We start from the raw sequence: 21154 nt of genomic DNA, 5'->3' as shown, positions 1-21154 counted from the left end.
GCACAGTACAATTCACATGTTCATGATTTGATTAAAAAGTTGCATCATTCCTTGGTGTTGCTTTACAAAATGCATGCACCTTACTCTAGGGTTTCTAATGTGTGGGACTCTTTAGGTTACAAACCAATTTTCCTAGAGGAAGCTCGGGGTCATTCTAGGGGAATCTGAGTTTTGTCTTGTAGGGGAGATATTTCATTTTTCCTCGTTTAATCCAATTTTCAAGCCATCACTTTTAGTTTAAGAAGACGTGATGTTACTTGGACTTTCACCATTGTTTATGCATCTTCAACTCCTTCTATTTGTGCTTCTCTTTGGGAGCACCTTTTTGTTATGTTGAACTTTGTTCAATGACTTTGGCTAGCTCTTGGTGACTTCAATGAAATTATTTCTCCCTCTGAAGTTTCAGGTGGCACCTTTAATCTGTATAGGGCGGAAGATCTAGTGAATATGATGAACAAAACTAGGTGAATGAAGTTACATACCATTGGGGGAACCTTTACCTGGAGGAAGAATGTGGCTAATGGTGTTCTCATGAGGAAAAGACTTGACAGATGCATGGTAACATTGGATTGGAGAATCATTTTCCTTCATGCTTTGGTGGAGATCTTACCGCCAATTAACTTGGACCATAATCCCATTTTCTAAGTTGTTCTAAGTATAAGACAACAAAAGTCAAGTCCATTCAATTTCAAGCTGGATGATTGACCAATGTGCAATACAACACGTTGGTCAATAGAATTTTAATTTGAAATTTTTTTGGAATATATTTAGACATAAGAGACAACTTGAAGCACGCATTAAAGAGGTTCACTGAAAGTTGGATACTATTATGTCATCTAATACGATCCAATTGGAGTGCGACTTACAACTTCAATACACTACTAAAAAAACACTTTTTTACGACACACTTTTTACGCCGGTTATAGTAAAACCGTCTTAAAAAATTAATCGGTGGCATTTTTGTAATTGTTGAACTGAAAAAAGCCACATTCTAAGACGGTTATTGAAAACCGCCTTAGAATGTGTGTTAGTCATAAAAATTACGACGGGTTTTATTAAAAAGCCCGTCGTAGTCTCACGGTCCACATTATCTCACAGTCCACACGCTGTGTCCTTTGGCATTCACACGCACAACCCCTCGACCTCGAAAAATGAGCAGAACCAGCGATGCGGTGACTGAAGAAACCAAAGAAGACCAAGAGTCTGAAGCCTTAAGATTCACCGCGAAGGCTCCTGCCTGCACCTCGTGAAGGCCGCTTATCCCAAGGGATTCGAAGAGGCCACCATCGGATCTATCCTCAAGGGGACTCTCAAGGTGTTGGAGTATCTCCACCGACACGGCCACATTCACCGCGATGTCAAGGCTGAGAATATTCTCCTCGATGATAACGACAAGGTCAAGCTCGCTAACTTCGGCGTCTTCGCTTGCATGTTCGACACCGGCGACCGCTAGCGCTCCAGAAACACCTTCGTCGAAACTTCCCCGACGACCGCTAGCGCTCCAGAAACACCTTCGTCGGAACTTCCTGTTGGTACTACTTTTTCTGCTTCCGTTGCGGTTAACGTGTCTTATTGGTGTGTTTTGTGATTTGATTTTTATGTTTTGATGTTCTTGTTGTTGTTGTTTTCGCAGGATAACGTCAGAGGTGCTGCAACCTGGAACCAGTTACAATTTTTTCCCCTGCTTCTCAACAAGAGATTAAGTTTTAAGTTTCCCCTGCTTCTCCACAAAAAAATTACATTTTTTCAGGTAGTCATAGCCTCCTCTTCTTTCATCATAGTTTGCAAAAAGAAAAAACAGAAAAGAATTCCAAGGGTTCTATTTTTTGGTATGAAAAAATTTTAAGTAAATTTTCTTTTTCATTTTCCACGGTTTTACTTTTAGGTTGTTTTTTCAGCTTAAATATTGGTTGAACTAGAGGCAACAATGGGTTTGACGGTGTCACCGTTATTGAGATTGTTTTATGCAAGGAAAGAAATGAGGATTCTGATGGGTGGTCTTGATGCTGCTGGGAAACCAACAATACTCTACAAACTGAAACTTGGAGAAATAGTCACTACAATACCCACAATAGGTTCCAACTTGTCACCGTATTTTTCCATGCATTCTTTAAACCATCGTTTTCGTTTATAAGCAATTCCTAACTCTTTTGGCATTAAACATATTGAATTTTGGAAGTTCTGCGTGGTGCTACTTGAATTCGTACTAGTTATATTATCACGTGTCTTCTACGCAGATTAAGACTCTAATCTTGTACTTGTACAGTTAGTGGTCACATGATTATTTAAAAAACCTATATATATATATATATATATATATATATAGTTATCTTTTAATTTTAACGATTCCAATATGATTATTTTGTACATATACCTTCGATGGATTAGGCTTCAATGTGTAGACTGTTGAGTACAAAAATGTTAGCTTCACCGTCTGGGATGTGGGAGGACAGGACAAGGTATTTATGATTTTCTGGTCACATCTTAATTTATTAATTAGGGATGAAGCTTTGAGTGTTTGCTTGTTAAGTATTTGAGCTCCATTTGAAATCCGTTGCTTTACAAATTTATTTGCTAGAGTATTATATATGGGTACATTAGTATATGATAACATTCCTGCAGATGCTATTCAAACTACTTTAATCTGATTATATGCCAAATTCTGTGCAGATTCCACCATTGTGGAGACACTACTTTCAGAATACAAAAGGTCTTATCTTTGTGGTAGACAATAATGATAGGGAAAGAATTTTTTAGAAGCCAGGGATGAGTTATCTTTGTGGTACATTAGTATATGAAAAATATGTGGTATGGTATCTTTGTAATGTCTAATCACATAAGTAACAACATGTCGCAGTCACTCACGTTTTGGATTGATACCCCGGCCTTGTTTGTTTATTATCTTTTAAAAACAGTATTATGCTCTCCAAATTTTGTTTGTCCCCTCATTATATTTGAAAGTGTGTCCCTTGAGCATATTTATTTCTTCTAAAAGATGTCTTCTGAGCAGTTGAACAAAGGAACTTGAAGAAAGCAAAACCAGAGGATGAGAAAACATCTTCATGCTGTTTCTGTTGTTTTTGTTTTTAAAATACTAGTCTTGAAAACAATTTTCAAAACTTAACAGATTTGAGATAATAAATTTATTTTTAGAGTTGTTTTAGAAAACAGTTTTTTTTTTATAAAGAGAAAAGGGAATCAAACATATTGTTAGTGTTACAGGTATTGCAATTGTTCATACTATTTTAGAGATTATTTGTTATGGCAATTATTGTTACAGGTATTGCAATTTGCTTTTTAATTGGACAGAGTCTAAGCTTTGAAGATTTTTCAAATAACTGGGAAGGGACGACACTTAAGTTTTCTCAATTTACCAATATAGACTTAGTAATTAGGAAACATTTGATATTGAAAGTGGTACCATTGTTTGGCACTGGACAGTGGAAAATATATAGATTTCTTGGCCAGGTAGCTTGTAACCACAGCATCATAACTGAATCTTACGTTTGTTTTTATGAAATTTTTTATTTCCCATTCATTTTTCATTTTGTGCTATGTTAAATCTATTTGCTTCATTTCTCAGCAGCTTGGAAACCATTGGTTGCTGCCATGGATGGCCTAGCCTTGGGTGGAGGCTTAGAATTTGCAATGGTACGCATTACCAATTGATTAGGAGAATAAATTTTTCCTTATAAATTTTTACAAAATATTACCAATTCTTTTTTTCATATAGGCATGCAATAACCCCAACTGCTTAGCCAGGCTTGCCTGAACTTCAGCTTAGAATAATTCCTGGATTAGGAACTCTGCAACTTCCTCGTCTTGTTGGTTTGACAAAGGCTCCTGAGATGATGTTGGTATTCTACCTTTCATGTTTCCTTTTTATAATTAAATTAAATTTGTACATGTGGAAGTTAACTCATTCTCTTGTTAACAAATAATTTTCTTTAAAAGTATTTGAATAATAATTATGTAATTTTAATATTTTAATTAATAATTTAATTTAATTATTATTAAGTTTTAGGGACTAAAAAATTTAAAGACTAAAAATAAAAATCTTAAAATATTTAGTTACTAAAAACTAATTATCTTAGGAATATATCACTCTTTTTTTATGGTAGGAATATATCACTCTTGACATGCATGACTCATTTTATTTTATTTTGAATAAATAGCTAAATTCATTGTGAGATATTCATAATTTGATCTTCAAGATTAAAAAAATCAAAAGAAAAAAAGGTGATAAATTAATCAGATTAAATTAGTGATTTTGTGGTCATGAACGTGATGCTTATGATTGCGCTTTTTGACTGACCCAAAACCCATTCCACTGTGCATACTCAAATCAAATCCTTCTCCTTCCTACTTCCTATTACTGCCTTTTGGTGCTTATTTCCTTTTTTCTGCAATTAAATTATTGTTTTCGAAAATTAGAATACAATTATTTATTATATAACTAGTTGTATGTGTGTGATTATTGGCTGGATACTCTCTCTCTCCCTTTCCTTAATGAAAAACTTAGGGAGAGGAAATAGTGCCTTAATGATATGTACGTATTTAACCTTTCAATTTGCAAGCATTAAGAAGAAAAAAAAATTAATTTATAAGAAAAAAATAATAATATTTGATTTATACGTCATGAAATGAACTAAAAAACTTTTTTGGGACATATTATCCTAATTCATCTACTAATTAATCATTATATGTCACGTAGTGATTCATGATTTCTCATAAGATACTTACAAAAGAAGTTTGATTTTTTTTTTAATTATTATTAGTAAGTATTGAATTTAAGTATAAAAAATTTATAACAATTCATTGTTGACCAAAAGGTGTTTGAAATATATTGTTTGGTGGACCAAATTCTACTACAGGAAAAAATAACTGAATGGGTTATTATTGACTAGTATTGTTTGTTCTATAAAAAATGATTTTTTTGGAGAGACTTTTTTTAACCATTTTTTCTCTTTCAATTTATCTTTTTTTTTAACAACATATTTCAATCATGTTATTTTTTTAATGTATATTCAAACTATGTTATTGTGAGATATGAGTTCGATCAATATTTATGAAGAAGACTAACCTTTGTTGGCATCTAATACTTTTAATTATTGATATCAAAGATATTTATCTCTTATCCATTTTATTTATTTAAAATAACATTATTTTATTTTATGTAATGTGAAAATTAAATTACTAATTAAAAATATTTATGCTTTATAATAAAATTTAATTTTATTTTGATGTCTTTCCAGAATTTTAATTTTGTAACATGCATATATATTTATTTGTTAATAAAAAATGGTCATAAAATTTAAACCAACTCCATATAAATTATAGAAGTTCTTCATGCAAAATATTTCGTGGAACTGCTAATTATTTTATTCCGTTTTCTTATTATTGTTTTAATATTACTATTATTTAAAAATATTTTGTGGAATTGCTGATTTTTTTAAAAATATTTGGTTTCTTATTATTTGTTTACATTTTCTCTTTTTTAATGCTATTTTCATTTGGAATGCTATTTAATTGCTTGTTGTTCTCTCCTTATCAGGTTGTGGATGCTGCCCTCGTTCTTTACTAAGAAGAACTTTGTTCAAAGATAAAAGTAATTAATAAATTTGTAATTTAATTGATATATACAACTCGAGCAGTTGAGCTTGATTACAATGATACTGGAATGGTAGTACTAAGGGTTAAATATTTTAATAGGTAATTTTGTAGTTTATTTTGGTCAAATTAGTTTATAACACAGTAAAAATAACTTGTGAGCTATTAGAATGAACACACTATTATAATTGTTTGGTGCATATATTTTTTAAGTTTTTTTATCTGTTAACTTAATTTTTTTTTTTTCTCAACATCTGTTAACTTAAATTACATTAACTATTTCATCTAAAATTTGGTACAACATTCAAAGACGGTCATTCAAAGACGATTATTATCAAATAACCATCTTTAAATGTCTATTTTGACACAACATTTAAAGACGGTTATTTGCTAATAACCGTCTTTGATTATAAAATTTGACACACTTTTCAAAGACGATTATTAACTAATAATCGTCTTTAAATGTCTATTCTAACACACAGTTCAAAGACAGTTATTAGCAAATAACCGTTTTTGAATGTAAATTTTGACACAGCATACAAGGACGGTTATTAGTTAATAACCGTCTTTGAAAGGTTCCTACATTTAAAGACGGTTATTAGATAATAACTGTCGTAAAAACTGATTTCATTTTAACGGCATTTTAAACAATGACGGTTGATAATCGTCGTTGAATACACTTATTAACCGTCGTAAAAAGATCTTTTTTTAGTAGTGATATTTTCAAACTCTTTCTCAAGATGAACTTCTATGGTTCAAAAAGTCTCAAAAAAGTTAGGTAAGGCATGGCAACTGAAATACCAAATCCTTTCACACTCAGATGATCATTAGGAAACACAAGAATAAATTTACAAGTTAAAACATTAGCAATATTTGGGTTTTTGATGAGGACATCTTGAAGAGGGAAACTTTGTCTTTCTCCAAAATGTTGTTCAAAATACAAAAAATTGCAACCTTAATTGCCTTCATTTGAGATCTATTCCAACTCTTGATATTTGAGTTAGGTTTGGTCTAATGCATAATGTTAACTTGTTGGAGGTGAAGAATGCAATCTTTTCAATGAATCTTTATAAAGCCCTTGATGGCTTCCAAACTTGTTTCTATCAAAACTAGTAGGACATTGTCGCTCATGATGTTTGGGAAATTGTTGCTCAGGCCTTCTTTATCGATAACATTAATTCAAGTTTATTTGATGCCCTTATTATTCTTGTAACACCCAATGCGAATCACACCAAAATGAGAGGGATCCAAAGGTTGTACAAGTATGAAACTATACAATTGAGAAAGACTTAAAAGAATTAATTGGTATTACTTATGCCAACAAGATGCATTTATTTTTCGATAGCCTATCAATTAAGAACTTCATAGTTAAACGTATTTAGCTTAGAGTAGTTATAGGATAAGTGACATTTTGGGAAGTTTCCTAGAAAGCATGTGACTAAGGATAAAGCATACTAAAATGTCTCATGTTGGTTTGTGAGGACAATTAGTAATCATGAAAGTAGCTGAAACAAATTTTTCAGGTCTCGAAAAGGACTACCTATGAAGGGTTCTAACCAACAAGAAAATTGAGTGAAGTGTCACCGTATGAAGTATCATAGAGTGTGAACTACTGAGATGTCAATAATCAAGGGTGTTACAATTCCCATTCTTAAAGTGGATAATCCTATGAGCCTTAAAGGCTTCCATCCTGTTATTGTTTTTAATGTTTTAGTTAAGGTCATTTCCTAGGTGTTTTTTAGCCACATTCGACATTTTCTAGATTCTATTATTTGACCTTTGCAGAGTATTTTCATTCCTAACAGAAGCATTGTCGATAACTCCTTAATAGCTTAGTAGATTGTGCACTTCATACATAAGAAGAAAAAAAAGGCAAGCAATGTTATATTTTATTTAAAATTGATTTTTAGAAAGCATATGACAGAGTTGATTGGAACTTTCTTGGTTTGACCCTTATGGAATTTGGTTTCTTTCCTCGGATTGTTCACTTAATTATGAATTGTACAATAGGAACTAATCTCTCCTTGAAGTGGAACAATGAGCAACAAGAGAATTTTACACCTAAGAGAGGTTAGAGACGAAAGGATCCATTTTTCCCTTATTTGTTTCTTTTGTGCATAGAGAAATTAGCTATTGATTCAACAGAAAGTTGATGATAATTTGTGGCATCCTATTCAAGTCACCAAGCATGCCCCCAAAGGCCGATGATTGTCTCTTTTTTTAGCAAGACAACCTTTTCCCAAGTCAGACTTGTGGAACAAGTTTTACATGAGTTCTTCCATGCTTTAGGGTTGAAGGTTAGTACTTTCAAGTCTAGATTTATGTGCTCCTGCAATGTGCATGGCTAATTTGAATATCAACAACTTCTCGAAGTTTATTGGTTTTCTGCATTCTATAAATCCTAGGAAATACCTGTGATTTCCTTTGTTGACTAAAAGGGTTAAGAAGAGTGATTTTGCTTATATTCTTGATAGAATGCTTGGCTGGTTGGAAACAAAAGCTTCTTAGGAGAGCTGGTCATGTGACTTAGGTTAAGTCCATCCTTACATCTATTCCCATTTACTCTATGCAAAATCTTTGGTTGCCCGAAGAAGTGTGTGACCACGTGGATTCTATTGTGTGTGGGTTTATTTGGGGGAAACCACATCACATTGGGTTAATTGAAAAACCTTGACTCCCTAAAATTCAAGGAGGTCTCAGTGTTTGAAGCGCGATAGAGGCTAATGTGGCATTGTTGGGTAAGCATGTATGGTTGTTACTGCATGATAGAAATAAGCTTTGGGTTCAAGTGCTCACCCACAAGTATTTGGGAAGTCAAGCTTTATTTCATGAGGATTTGGTTCAAGTAAGCTCATATACATGGGGTTTCATCATCAAAGCTATGTTGTTGTTAAAAAATGGCTTTGCAGTAAGAGTGGGCAAAGGTGAAGTTTCTCTTTGGATTGATAAATGGTTGGATGGAGTTCATTTAAGGGAGTTGGTGGACTATATATTAACACTGAAGATTCCCAGTTATGTTTTAAGCATATCTATGTTAATGGAAATTGGCAGCAGAGTCTTTTGCTATCAATCTTTGGTTGCTTATGTTGTGTTAATCCATATTTAAGCATACCTAGTGTTGCAGTCCGCTGTTAAGTCCCTGCCATGTCCAGCTTCGCTTGTTCTTTTTTTGTGATGGAAGATGTAGATGAAAGCTTTTCCACTTCTCCAAATTGTGAAAGCATCTTGATTTTTCAAGTTCAAAATGTTTCATATAATAATAATAATAATAATAATAATAATAAATATTAAATTAATATCAATTAGTGAAGCATGTGCATCAACAATGCAGTGCAAAATCTAAATTTTAGTGTTGTCATGTTATTCATGATGTGTACTTGTCACATTACATGTCAGTGGCATTTGTGTATATAACTAAATTTGTTCCTACATACCTCTATATAAGAAATAAATGGTATGTTTTCTTTTCCCCTTAATTACAAAACAATATAATATGATCACTTACAATTGTATTAATTTCTAGGAATTTTCTCAAATACCCTCGGCAAGATATCATTTCTTATGAAAGGTGATATAATTATTAAGCCATTAGCTATAGCAGTGGCAACTGCACAATATCCTCACTAACCAAAACAAGAGATGATGATTCCATAAAACCCCCACTCTCATTTCCACTTTCAACTCTGAAGCCATCAGCACAATGGACATCCTCTTCGCCCAGATCCAAGCCGACCTCCGCTCCAACGACGCCCTCCGCCAGTCCGGCGCCCTCCTCCAGGCCCTCCAGCAGTCCGCCGCCGGTCGCGACATCGCCGTCATTGCCAAGACTGCCGTCGAGGAAATCGTCGCCGCCCCCGCCTCCGCCGTCTGCAAGAAGCTCGCCTTCGACCTCATCCGCTCCACCCGCCTCACCCCCGACCTCTGGGAGACCGTCTGCGGCGGCATCCGCACCGACCTCCACTTCCCCGACCCCGACGTCGCCGCCGCCGCCGTCTCCATCCTCGCCGCCATCCCCTCCTACCGCCTCGCCAAACTCATCTCCGACTGCAACAAGGAAATCTCCGACTGCTTCGACTCCCCCAGCGACTCCCTCCGCTTCTCCGCCACTGAAACCCTTGGCTGCGTCCTCGCCCGCGACGACCTCGTCACCCTCTGCGAAAACAACGTCAACCTCCTCGACCGCGTCTCCGCCTGGTGGGCCCGCGTGGGGTCCAACATGCTCGACCGCTCCGACGCCGTTTCCAAGGTCGCATTCGAATCCGTCGGCCGCCTCTTCCAGGAATTCAGCTCCAAACGCATGAGCAAGCTCGCCGGCGACAAACTCGTCGATTCCGAAAACTCCCTCGCGATCCGCTCCAACTGGGTCTCTTCCATGGTGGACTTCGTCTGGAGGAAGCGCCGCGCCCTCATGGCGCGCTCCTTGATCCTCCCCGTTGAGAATTTCCGCACCACCGTGTTCCCCGTCGTGTACTCCGTCAAGGCCGTGGCCTCCGGTGGCGTCGAGGTCATTCGAAAACTCTCCAAGGCGGCTTCTTCCTCTGCATCATCCAATGCCGCGGGTGCTGAGGTTGATTCCCACGCGGAGAAGCTTGTTGGGGTTTCGGATGTGGTCACTCACCTGGCGCCGTTCCTTGTTTCGTCGTTGGAGCCAGCGTTGATCTATGAGGTTGGGATCAATATGCTGTATCTGGCTGATGTGCCTGGTGGGAAGCCTGAATGGGCCTCGCAATCGATCATTGCGATTCTGACGTTGTGGGATCGGCTGGACTTTGCTTCTGCTAGGGAGAGCATTGTTAGGGCGGTTGTCACCAATTTGCATCTCCTTGATCTTCACATGCAGGTGAGGATACCCCCAGTGTTGTTTATTTATTCACATCCATGAATTCATGATTTAGGGTTAATTGTCATCCTCGGTAGTCTAATGCTTATCCTAGTGTTTTAAATGGTAGTTTGTTAGCCTATAGGTTATGAATATCTTTGAAATTTCACTAGTCTAACCCAAATGTGTTTCACTAGTAAGATGGAGCCTTCGAATTTCTAGACTTTTTAGCCTATGTATGAATTAGTATGGATACCATTAGAATTTCTAGACTTTAGCCTATGAACTATTAATAGCATCAAGGTTCATTGGTCTGGTTCTGTTTAAGTAAACTTATCTATAAACACTTTTAGAAGAAGAATAAAAAGTAAAATGAATGGAACTTCTTCTATAAGTTAAAATCAATTTCTACACCTCAGATTCTGAGAAGTTAGATCAGAGAGTTTCTATAAAAGTTTGATTGTTCTTGTGCTTATCCTAATGTTTTAAGCAGTATTTGATTTGCCTTAATTTATGAATAGCATTAAAATTTCACTAGTCTAACCCAAATATCTTTCACTAGTCAAGACAGAGCCTTTGAATTCCTACACTTTAGGGTCGATTGTTGTCGTGCAATCTTGCGGTTAAAATGTACTTGTTCTGTATCTTGTGTGATTCTAGATTGTATTAATGTAACATTGGATGTTTGGCTTGACAAAATTGCTTGTGCTTTATATAGCAGTGCTTATTATGTATAAATGGCAATGTCTACTTGTAGGTATCACTGTTCAAGAGGTTACTTTTAATGGTTAAAAACCTGAGAGCAGAATCAGATCGAATGTATGCTCTAGCATGTATATGTAGAACGGCTCTTTGTGTACATCTATTCGCCAAGGAAAGTGTACGAAGAGGGCAGAAACCTCTTCCCGGAACGGATATAGCTTCCCTTTTTGAGGATGCCAGAGTGAATGATGATCTTAATAGCATTACAAGTAAAAGTATATTTAGGGAGGAGCTAGTTGCATCGCTGGTGGAAAGTTGCTTTCAGCTGTCTCTTCCATTGCCTGAACAAAATAACACGGGCATGGAGAGTAGGGTCATTGGAGCTTTGGCATATGGAACTGGTTATGGTGCATTAAACTGGACTGAACCTGCTTTGGAAGTAGTGGAAGTTTGTCGGCCTTGTGTTAAATGGGATTGCGACGGCCGCACCTACGCGGTTGACTGCTACTTGAAGTTGCTTGTTAGGCTATGTTACATATATGATACTCGGGGTGGGGTAAAAAGAGTCAAAGATGGAGCTTCTCAGGACCAAATTTTGAATGAAACTAGATTGCAAAACTTGCAACGTGAACTTGTGAAGGACTTGCATGAGGTACTCAAACTTTTATATCTTAAATTCAATAAAATTTCTTATTCTGACAATTGCATGTATGTGGACTGTACCTTCCAAACTGTGATTTTTATTATTATTGAAATATTTTTTAAGCTTAAAATTCCAAGGAAAACCCTTCAACTTTACCTTGCATGTAATTTACTTCCTATGCTTTCCATTGTAGCTGTTGTTACTCTCAATTAAAACATCCATCTTAATTCTTTTAAAATCAATAATGAAATATGGTAGTTGATGGAGGTGAATTGTCACTGTCATGGGCCAGTTACTCACCTCCATGGTGTACTGAATTATCTCTTACCTTGTTTGAAGATACCTTGCAAGTCTTCTACGTTTTACATGAGCAGAAATTATCTATTATGCAACTATGTGTGATATAACAATAATGATTATATATATAGGGATTTGCAAACGTACACATTCTTGATTTTTAGTATGAGTGCATTAGCAAACTGCACCATCGATGTATTTTAAGAGAATATCTAGTTATAGCTTGCTAATACACTCATACTAAAAAAACAAAACAAAGGTGTGTACGTTAGGAAATCCCTATATATGTGTACGTTAACAAATGTACAAGGGGCAATTTACATATAAGAATAAGATCCCAATGATAATGTAACTTGCTTTAAGCAACTTTCAACTCTGCTGTACTATCTGCTTGCATCGACGTCACCACTGTAATGTCCTTGCCGATCACACAGTCGCTGTTCCTACAACCACTAATGGATGCATTGAAGCAGGAGCAGGATACCAATGCTCCAAGTCAGATCCACATTGCGTTGTGCCTCGGGGAGGCGGTCGAGGCAGCTCCAGACCCAGAGCGGAGGCACTCAGGGAGTTGGCTGCTGCGGCTTGTGGAGTTACTGAAGAACACATGCAAGGCTCCGGGAAATGTCTTGGCTACAGATGCGCATTGAGCTGCGACACCGGAAAATAAGTCTTCGGTGGAGTGAAAAAAAACTGAAAAACCATTAATAGTTGAGATAGGAGAGTGGGGACAGAAACAATTTGTTTTAATTTTAAAGTAAACTACACATTGAATTACTGTATTGTCCTTAAAATAAATAATGGTTTTTTGTCCTACATATTTTGGTGTAGGTTGCTAATGCACTCCAACTTTAAAAATGGAGTGTGTATATTAGCAAATCCCATATATATATATATATTAGGCGTTGAAATTTAAAGATGCGTATTGAAATTGTGAAATATTTATTTATGGGCTTCTTGCCCCTTGTACATTTGTTACTTTACACCCTTTTTTATTTTTTCATTTTTATAAATCAATTTCTATTTGATTTAGTTTCCTTAAACACTTGAACTTTGTTAGACTTGTATAAATATAATAAAAATGGATTTTTCTCACACGCTTGAATGTTGCGTGTTAATGTTTGTGAACTTAACAGGTTAATACACCAAGAATGTTGGCCCGCCTTATTTGGGCTATTGCAGAGCACATAGATATAGAAGGATTGGATCCACTCCTAGCAGACGACCCAGATGATCCTCTTAATGTCATTATATCAAATATTCACAAGGTTCTTTTCAATGTCGATTCAACTGCAGAAACAACAAATAGAGTTCAAGATGTACAGGCAGTTCTAATATCTGCTCAACGGCTGGGATCACGCCACCCTAGGGCTGGTCAGTTACTTACCAAAGAGCTTGAAGAGTTTAGGAACAATCCTTTGGCTGATTCTGTCAGCAAGCATCAATGTCGTTTGATATTGCAAAGAATCAAATATGCTACAAGTCATCAAGACAATAAGTGAGAATATTGTTCAAGTTTATATTCATAACTGCTGGCTGTGCATTGTTAATTTAGTTTTTCATGCTGTCATTGGTCCCTGTAGAGAAGGTTGTATAAAGATGGAGAGTGTCAATGAGGGGTATCAGGGAATTTTGGTAAATAGAAAGGCAACATTTATACAATCTTGAGAGGGCAGGATTTTTACATGATCCTGAGAGGCTTTTACATTCTAGGATTGTAATTCTTTCTCCTTCACATTAGACGATCCTGCTTTTGCAATTAAAGTCTACATTTTGAGATTCTTTTGCCCAGTCTCTATCACTTGCCAATTTCTTCCTTGTTTCAGAATACATTGGTGCCTAATGGCCATTTCCAATGTTAACAATGTTCATAATCATTATCAAATCATCAATTGAATTCATTACGTGATATGTGATTTTAATCTTATATTATTTTTATACTCAGGTGGGCAGGGGTAACAGAAGCTAGAGGGGATTACCCATTTAGCCACCACAAATTAACTGTTCAGTTTTATGAAGCATCTGCTGCTCAGGATAGAAAGTTGGAAGGATTGGTTCACAAGGCTATTCTAGAGTTATGGAGACCTGACCCCAGTGAACTAACCCTTTTACTCACAAAAGGAGTTGATTCTACTTTACTGAAGGTTCCTCCAAATGCAATTACTTTGACTGGAAGCAGTGATCCTTGCTATGTTGAAGGTTATCATTTGGCTGATGCAAGTGATGGGAGGATCACTCTGCATTTGAAGGTTAATGCCTCAATTTATTTATTTTCTTTCATACTAGGCCATTTAGATTTTGCTTGTGACATTTTCATGTACTATTGTTTCTATAATTACAACTTTGTAATTTTGCAAAAACTAATGTTCCAATGTGTAAGAGAAATGCCTTTTCTCTTTAATACTTGTGTGCTTTAGTTTTACTGTCAGCTGTTATCTGGTGTAAGGCAGTTACAACTGCTCAATGACAGTTGTAACTGTCACCACGGGCACTAACATTAGATGTAGTTTCTGCATTATAAATAGATTGCATACACAGAAGCTCATCACCATTTTGTACATTTTACTGATTCAATAAGCGAAAGATCTGTTCAGCTTTCTGTTCTCAATACAACGAATTAATGCTAATTATCGTATTTTGGCATGCTGTAGCTTCCTAATTTGTAGTTTCTTAAAAAAAAAATAACGATATCAACGATTAACACCTTAGATTTTTATCTATTGTCTATTACCGAAGAAATTAAAATGCATTGCCAGAATTGCTCAATAGTATCATATGAAGTTTAAAACACATGATAAAGTATATTATTTGTTTTTGGCACTTTTTTTATTTCAAACAACCATTGTTCCTATCTCAGTGTTTCTCATATATTATAAATGAAAATGTTTCAGGTCTTAAACTTAACTGAGCTTGAATTAAATCGGGTGGATGTACGCGTGGGATTATCAGGTGCATTATATTATATGGATGGCTCTTCTCAAGCTGTGCGGCAATTGCGTGGTCTTGTTTCACAGGTTGCTTCTCCTCTAAAGTGCATATTCCATTTCAATTTGAGATGGCTATTTGCATTGGCATCTTCCCAGCTATTTTACCATCCTTTTGTTTTACAAATTACATGTCCAAGACAGTTTAGACTTTAGATTTCTATGTCTGTACTTCTGAGTAGGATCATATCATGCATGGATTTTAGGCAGGTGTCAAGGAATGCTTGATCAGCTGGGCCTATTTGACACTTAAATGAATTAAACCCAGCCTACTTGATTTGGGCCAACCATATTGACCGGCCCAATTTTATTGGACCTATGGAAATATGGCCTGCTCCAAAATATTTTCCAGCCTAAATGTGCTGATCCAGTGGACTTTTGACACCTTCACAATACATTTAGAGTGTGTTTGCCCAGCTTAATTTCTCCTTATAAGTAAAAAGCTGGGCCAAAAAGTTCTTAATAAAAGCTGGGCCAAAAAGTTCTTAATAAAAGCTGGGCAAAACAGTTTTTAATAAAAGCTCTTGAAAAAAAAATGTAGCTTTTTTATAAAGAAAAATTGAAACTATATCTACAAAACCTCTCTTCGATCCCCAAATTCAGTGAAGATGAAACTGAAATTAAAACAAATAAAAAATAGATTCAACACTCAGCGGGTACAATGCAAAGTTGAGGGGGTCATGACAGTGCTACCATTGTTTTATTTTCGGTATACTCACTCCTCAAGAATGAATTCTTCTGTCCTGATTGTGGTGAGCTAGCAAATGTCACTCGAGTTCATAGTAAATCAATATTAATGAATATTTAGAACTTTTGTTTAAGTTCATAATATACCAAAAGTTTTAGAAATTTTTCTTGATCCGTGGGAATTGAAATTGTGTCAGGGGATTTACAATAACTCACGCACTTTACTCAACCAACTAAGCTAGACCCCCTTGACAAAAGTTTTAGATATTTAATTCTCTAGTTACCACTCTAACATGCACTTTTGTATTTCTTTTTTTAAAAAAAAATTGGTTCCCATTATTTTTTATAATTCTAAAAATTTAGAATGTAAGGATACACACAAAAACAATGTGCAGAGTCTGTATATCTCTTATGGGATCTGATACGAAAATGGAGCTTCATTGTTATTTCTTGTCTAATAGATGAAAAATATTCAAACAGCTTTTAACCTAAAATTAACTTTTAAGAAAAAAATAAAAAACATCCAAACAGCTATAGCCTAATTTTTAAAGCTCATTTTTTAACTTTAGCTTTAAAGTAACTTATAAGTTCAAAAAAAGCTGGACCAATCAGACTCAATTTGTTAGGTTCATCAGAATAATTGAATTAGTTGGAACTTGCAGCTGAATGTTATTAGATAAAAAGAAGGAAATTGAAATTAAGATTTATGAGGGGGTTTGTTTGGGTTGGGACATAGTGCTCATTGAGGACAAAAGGCATTACATTTGATTAAGTGAAACAAAGGCACAAAATAACTAGGAAAAGGGTTGCAATGATGTTAATGGAATTTTTTACAAAAGGATTATAGTAGTCTATTTTGTGAATTTAATCGTTGAGAGATCAGCACCTTCATTGCATCCTGAAAATGTTGCCAGCTTAACATAAAAATGTGTTAGGATATGGGAACCAGAGGGTGTTCTATCAAACATAAATGTAAAAAAGAACCAATATCTTTTGAAAATGACACTCATCCTAATAGTAGTATTTTTGTACTTTTCCTTTTTGGAGGACTTCTACCTTCCGTGTAGTGTTTTTTCACGCCTCTGTCTGATAATTGTAGTTTTTATAAAATAAATTTCATGCTGTCTCTGTTGAGCATAGTTTTGCAATGCTGACCATGATTGTTATTTAGATGTTACCACTTGCATATATCAATATTTATTATGTCTTTTGTATATCTTCCTCTATTGGCAACCTTTTAAGTACTATTACCTGATAATTTTAAGAATGGAACCTTGAACTTTTTATGATAATTGTGCTGGATTGTATTAAATTTTATGCTAATTATTTGCTTTTTACAGTTGTACATGACAAATGTTGCATTCTCTCTTCACACAGCAGTTCTTTATCATTCTTTTTTTTAAAATAGATTCTGGATCCATGTTCCTGATAATGGTCTTCCATTCTCAGGATCCAGTGTTGTGCAGTGTGACAGTTGGTGTTTCCCACTTTGAAAGATGTGCCCTTTGGGTTCAAGTATTGTATTACCCATTCTATGGTAGTAGTGCTGTCAGAGACTATGAAGGTGACTATGCCGAGGAGGATCCTCAAATCATGAGACAGAAGAGAAGCCTAAGGCCTGAATTAGGTGAACCTGTGATTTTGAGATGTCAGCCATATAAAATTCCATTGACTGAGCTTCTTTTGCCACACCAAATATCACCTGTTGAGTTTTTCCGACTGTGGCCCAGTTTGCCAGCTATTGTAGAATATACTGGCACATATACATATGAAGGAAGTGGCTTTAAGGCTACTGCAGCCCAGCAGTATGGTGCATCTCCTTTCTTAAGTGGACTGAAATCCTTGTCTTCCAAACCATTCCACAAAGTTTGTTCACATATTATCCGCACAGTGGCAGGGTTTGAGGTGTGTATTTATTATCATCTCTACCTCTCTGAATTCTAAAATAGTTAAAGGATATGTTATGTTTCATTCCTGGAATCACCTTGTTTTCTTAAATCTAGTGGTATTACTATTCAATCTCTCCCTTTTATGCTTTTACCTGACTGTTTCTACTTGGACAGAAGCAGTAAATTCATACCTAAAGAAAGAGAAACTTAGCCAATGTAAAATACGATAAAAAACTGAAAAGCGAGGACTACTGTAGGGATTTATGCATCTAGTTGCATAGAATGAATTTACTAACTCTTCCCTTTTTCTCCCCCCTTTACCGGACTAGATGTGTTATGCTGCCAAAACTTGGCATGGTGGCTTCTTGGGCATGATGATTTTTGGTGCTAGTGAAGTGAGTAGAAATGTGGACTTAGGTGATGAGACTACAACCATGCTGTGCAAGTTTGTGGTTCGTGCATCCGATTCATCTATTACCAAGGAGATCGGATCAGACCTTCAGGGTTGGTTGGATGACCTTACTGATGGTGGAGCGGAATATATGCCTGAAGATGAAGTGAAGGTAGCTGCAGCCGAGAGGCTTCGCATATCAATGGAAAGGATAGCCTTGTTGAAGGCAGCCCAACCACGACCCAAGACTCCAAAATCTGATGACGAAGATGAAGAGGAGGAATATGACAATAATAAAGAAAAGAAAGATGGTGAAGAAGACGAGAAACCAAAGGGGCCATCAACTCTATCGAAACTAACTGCTGAGGAAGCTGAACATCAAGCTCTTCAAGCAGCAGTACTACAGGAGTGGCATATGATCTGCAAGGATCGAACTACTGAAGTTAATTAACTATTTTCTTTTGGTCTTTTGGTTTTTCTTTTCCATGGCTTTCCGAGAAATGTACGAGTGTATTCTTTGTAAAAAAATTTTCTCATTTTACATATACGAATTAGGTAGAAGCCAAAATTTGCCCGAGAAACGTTTGAGTGTATTTTTTGTGTTGCCTTTCCCACATTTTCAGAAAATTGCTTTGTACATGTACCGTGCGGCTATTGATCTGCTATTTTATTTTTGAGCATTTGTTGGGAATGTTAGTCATTTTTTCTTTTAAGGTTTAAATGTACTTAAACCTGAAGTTTACTTTGTATTCAGATTCATTTCCTGTGCTCCAATTTCTTCTGTTTTCTCCTGGCCTAACCGTCTTACAGTTACTAATTAATATTTTGTGGAGATGTAAGGCTGATCTAGTGATGAAGGGGAAATGTTAGGGGGGGTTCAAATTCTCTTGCTAACATGAACTAAAAATAGTAAGAATTAACATTTGTCGATAAAAATACTAACAAATATTTTGTTTCCTAATATAAAAATCCAAAAAATGTGTAGCATTTACGTTTTACTGCATTCTTGGCCCACTTTAGCATACATGTGCCCCATGATATTGAAACTCCCTGTTTGATATTTGCACTTCTGCCTTTTTTGTTTTTCTTTACAAAAATACACTTAACGAAATATGGTTTCCATTATGTTTTATTTCGTGACAAAATATTTTCAACATGCTCAATGAAAATTATTTTCCGTTAAATCAACACAACAAATAAAAAATAAAACGAATTGCTGTCAGAGAAGAAGCAATGAAAGCGCAAAAACTAGCATAGAGAAGGAAATAGAAGATAAATAAAAAATAGCATTGTTTGTAGAAGAAAAGGAAAGATGTTTGAAGATGAGAAAGTGAGGTTGAGGGGGCGTCTAAAGAGTAGGGAAAGGGGATGTGAAGAGAGGATATAAATAATTTAACAAAAAATAAAAAAATGTGAAAGGTGAGAAGATGAAAAAGGAAGTGTCAATAACATGGGCCTGCATGCGTTTGAGGTATCTGGAGTCATTCATTTGACCATTTAACAAAAAAACCTGGAACAGAACAACATATAAAGGAAATCACAAAGATTGCTGGCAAATGAGTTTTTCTGTATGTAGTATTTTTATTATGTCTAGACCATAATTATCCAATACGAGAGATAATCCTACTCTAGCCTTGTAGAAATACAATGGACAGAAAAAAATTTCTAATTGCATGCTAAAGACTTAAACCAACCACTAGTTAAGCTTAAAAAAACCGCACGTTAGTAACATGTTGCGGTCTCTGAAGTAAAATATGTGTGTAGTAATATGTTTTACTGTATTCTTTGCCCATTTTAGTTTTTTTTATAATTTTTTTCAGCATATATTTGTAGTATAATCTATGTTAAGATAAGGGGGTCTAGCTCACTTAGGTGAATAGGAAGTGAGAGCATTGTATATCTTTTAATATTGTGTTAAATTCTTAAGGAGAAAAAAAAAAAAAAAACCAAGTGTTTTTTAGAACTTCAAAATATCAGTCATCCCAATGTACGCAATCCCACTATAATATTTTTCTAGTTAGCCTGTGTCTTCATTTGCGATTGACTGCTATGGGTGAAATTTATAAATACCACCATTTCATCCCTCTAAAAATCAGAAGCATACATCTTGCTCCTCTCAAAATCTCACCATTTCATCGATCCCTCCGGTTGATTGTTGCATATATTTCACCATCATCCTGAATCTGTAGTTCACAAATATGTGATTAGTAAAGAATAATAACACAATGCTAATCCTACAAAACTTCTTTAAATTACAGCATTGTGGGGGACTAAAATTGTAGCACATGCGTTTGTGCTTCCTTAGAAATATTTAGCTACACTGAATTGGCTATATCTTGAAGAGAAATGGTCAAGTATGTATGGAGGCGGAATCATTATTTTTTGGAAAACATGAATTTTGGGAATCATGATTTGCTTGAACATAAATATTCTCATTCCTAAAAACAAAAGAGTGATATGGTATTTTTAGCACAAACTTTAATTATTTATCAGATTAACTAATTTAATAATATTAACGTAATAGTAAAACTCGTTTTTTAACTTAAAAAAATTAGATTCTCATCTATCTTATATGAATATTTTCATGGAAAATGTAGTAAAAAAATTCTCAAAAAATATTATTTTTTAGAAAAACAAACCAAACATGAAAACAAGCATTCTCAACTTAAGATTTCTCCTATAAAAAAACTTAAGATTTCTAAAAAAATTAACAATTTCCCTTTTGCCAAACACCTCCTATAAGTCAACGTTTGAAATTTTTTTTTTTAATATAAACCTTTGAATATTTCGTTTATACTGGAACGATACAATCTGCTTAATCAGTCCAACATTGTTGTCCTGAAACAACAACAAAAATATCAGGTGACACTATTAGAGTACGTATCACATAAACATATAATTTAAGAGAAAACTTAATTAATAAGTAGCCACTAGCCAAAATTCAGCAGAATTGAAAGTTAAACAAATTGCAGAGACAAGTTTCTTCTAGTTAAAATGCCTGATACTTCAAATAAAGGATAAGTAGTTGAATAAACCCACTTCTTCAAACTATTCTGTATTTGTCTTGACATAAGACTCTAATTCTGCAATTTTCGTTGTTCCATAACTACAGCTATTTGCCAATTTAATGTA

At 35.2% G+C, this 21154-nt stretch overlaps 1 protein-coding gene and 1 pseudogene across 1 annotated transcript; both read left to right on the top strand.

Annotated features, from left to right (window-relative positions):
* The first annotated feature begins 1110 nt into the window (after positions 1-1110).
* On the top strand, positions 1111-6039 carry LOC100776811 (ADP-ribosylation factor-like; annotated as a pseudogene).
* Positions 6040-9188: 3149 nt separating this feature from the next.
* Positions 9189-18661, top strand: LOC100787122 (protein TPLATE). The gene is made up of 7 exons (XM_003547619.5): positions 9189-10450; positions 11187-11783; positions 13208-13569; positions 14017-14320; positions 14963-15085; positions 17192-17647; positions 17961-18661. Exons 1-7 carry the CDS (start codon positions 9311-9313, stop codon positions 18471-18473), a joined length of 3495 nt encoding a protein of 1164 aa, XP_003547667.1. The 5' UTR covers positions 9189-9310; the 3' UTR covers positions 18474-18661.
* The last annotated feature ends 2493 nt before the right edge of the window (positions 18662-21154 follow it).

Source organism: Glycine max, chromosome 16 (assembly GCF_000004515.6).
Source record: "Glycine max cultivar Williams 82 chromosome 16, Glycine_max_v4.0, whole genome shotgun sequence".
NCBI classification, from domain to species: Eukaryota; Viridiplantae; Streptophyta; class Magnoliopsida; order Fabales; family Fabaceae; genus Glycine; species Glycine max.
This window is presented reverse-complemented; position numbering and strand designations above follow the sequence as displayed.

Bases quoted from the DNA above. Each gene is read 5' to 3' on its own strand.
- LOC100787122 (XM_003547619.5), top strand. From the start codon at position 9,311: ATGGACATCCTCTTCGCCCAGATCCAAGCCGACCTCCGCTCCAACGAC. The intron at 13,570-14,016 runs GTGAGAATATTG...TTTTATACTCAG, and splicing joins ACAAGTCATCAAGACAATAA to GTGGGCAGGGGTAACAGAAG. The intron at 17,648-17,960 runs GTGTGTATTTAT...TTACCGGACTAG, and splicing joins GCACAGTGGCAGGGTTTGAG to ATGTGTTATGCTGCCAAAAC.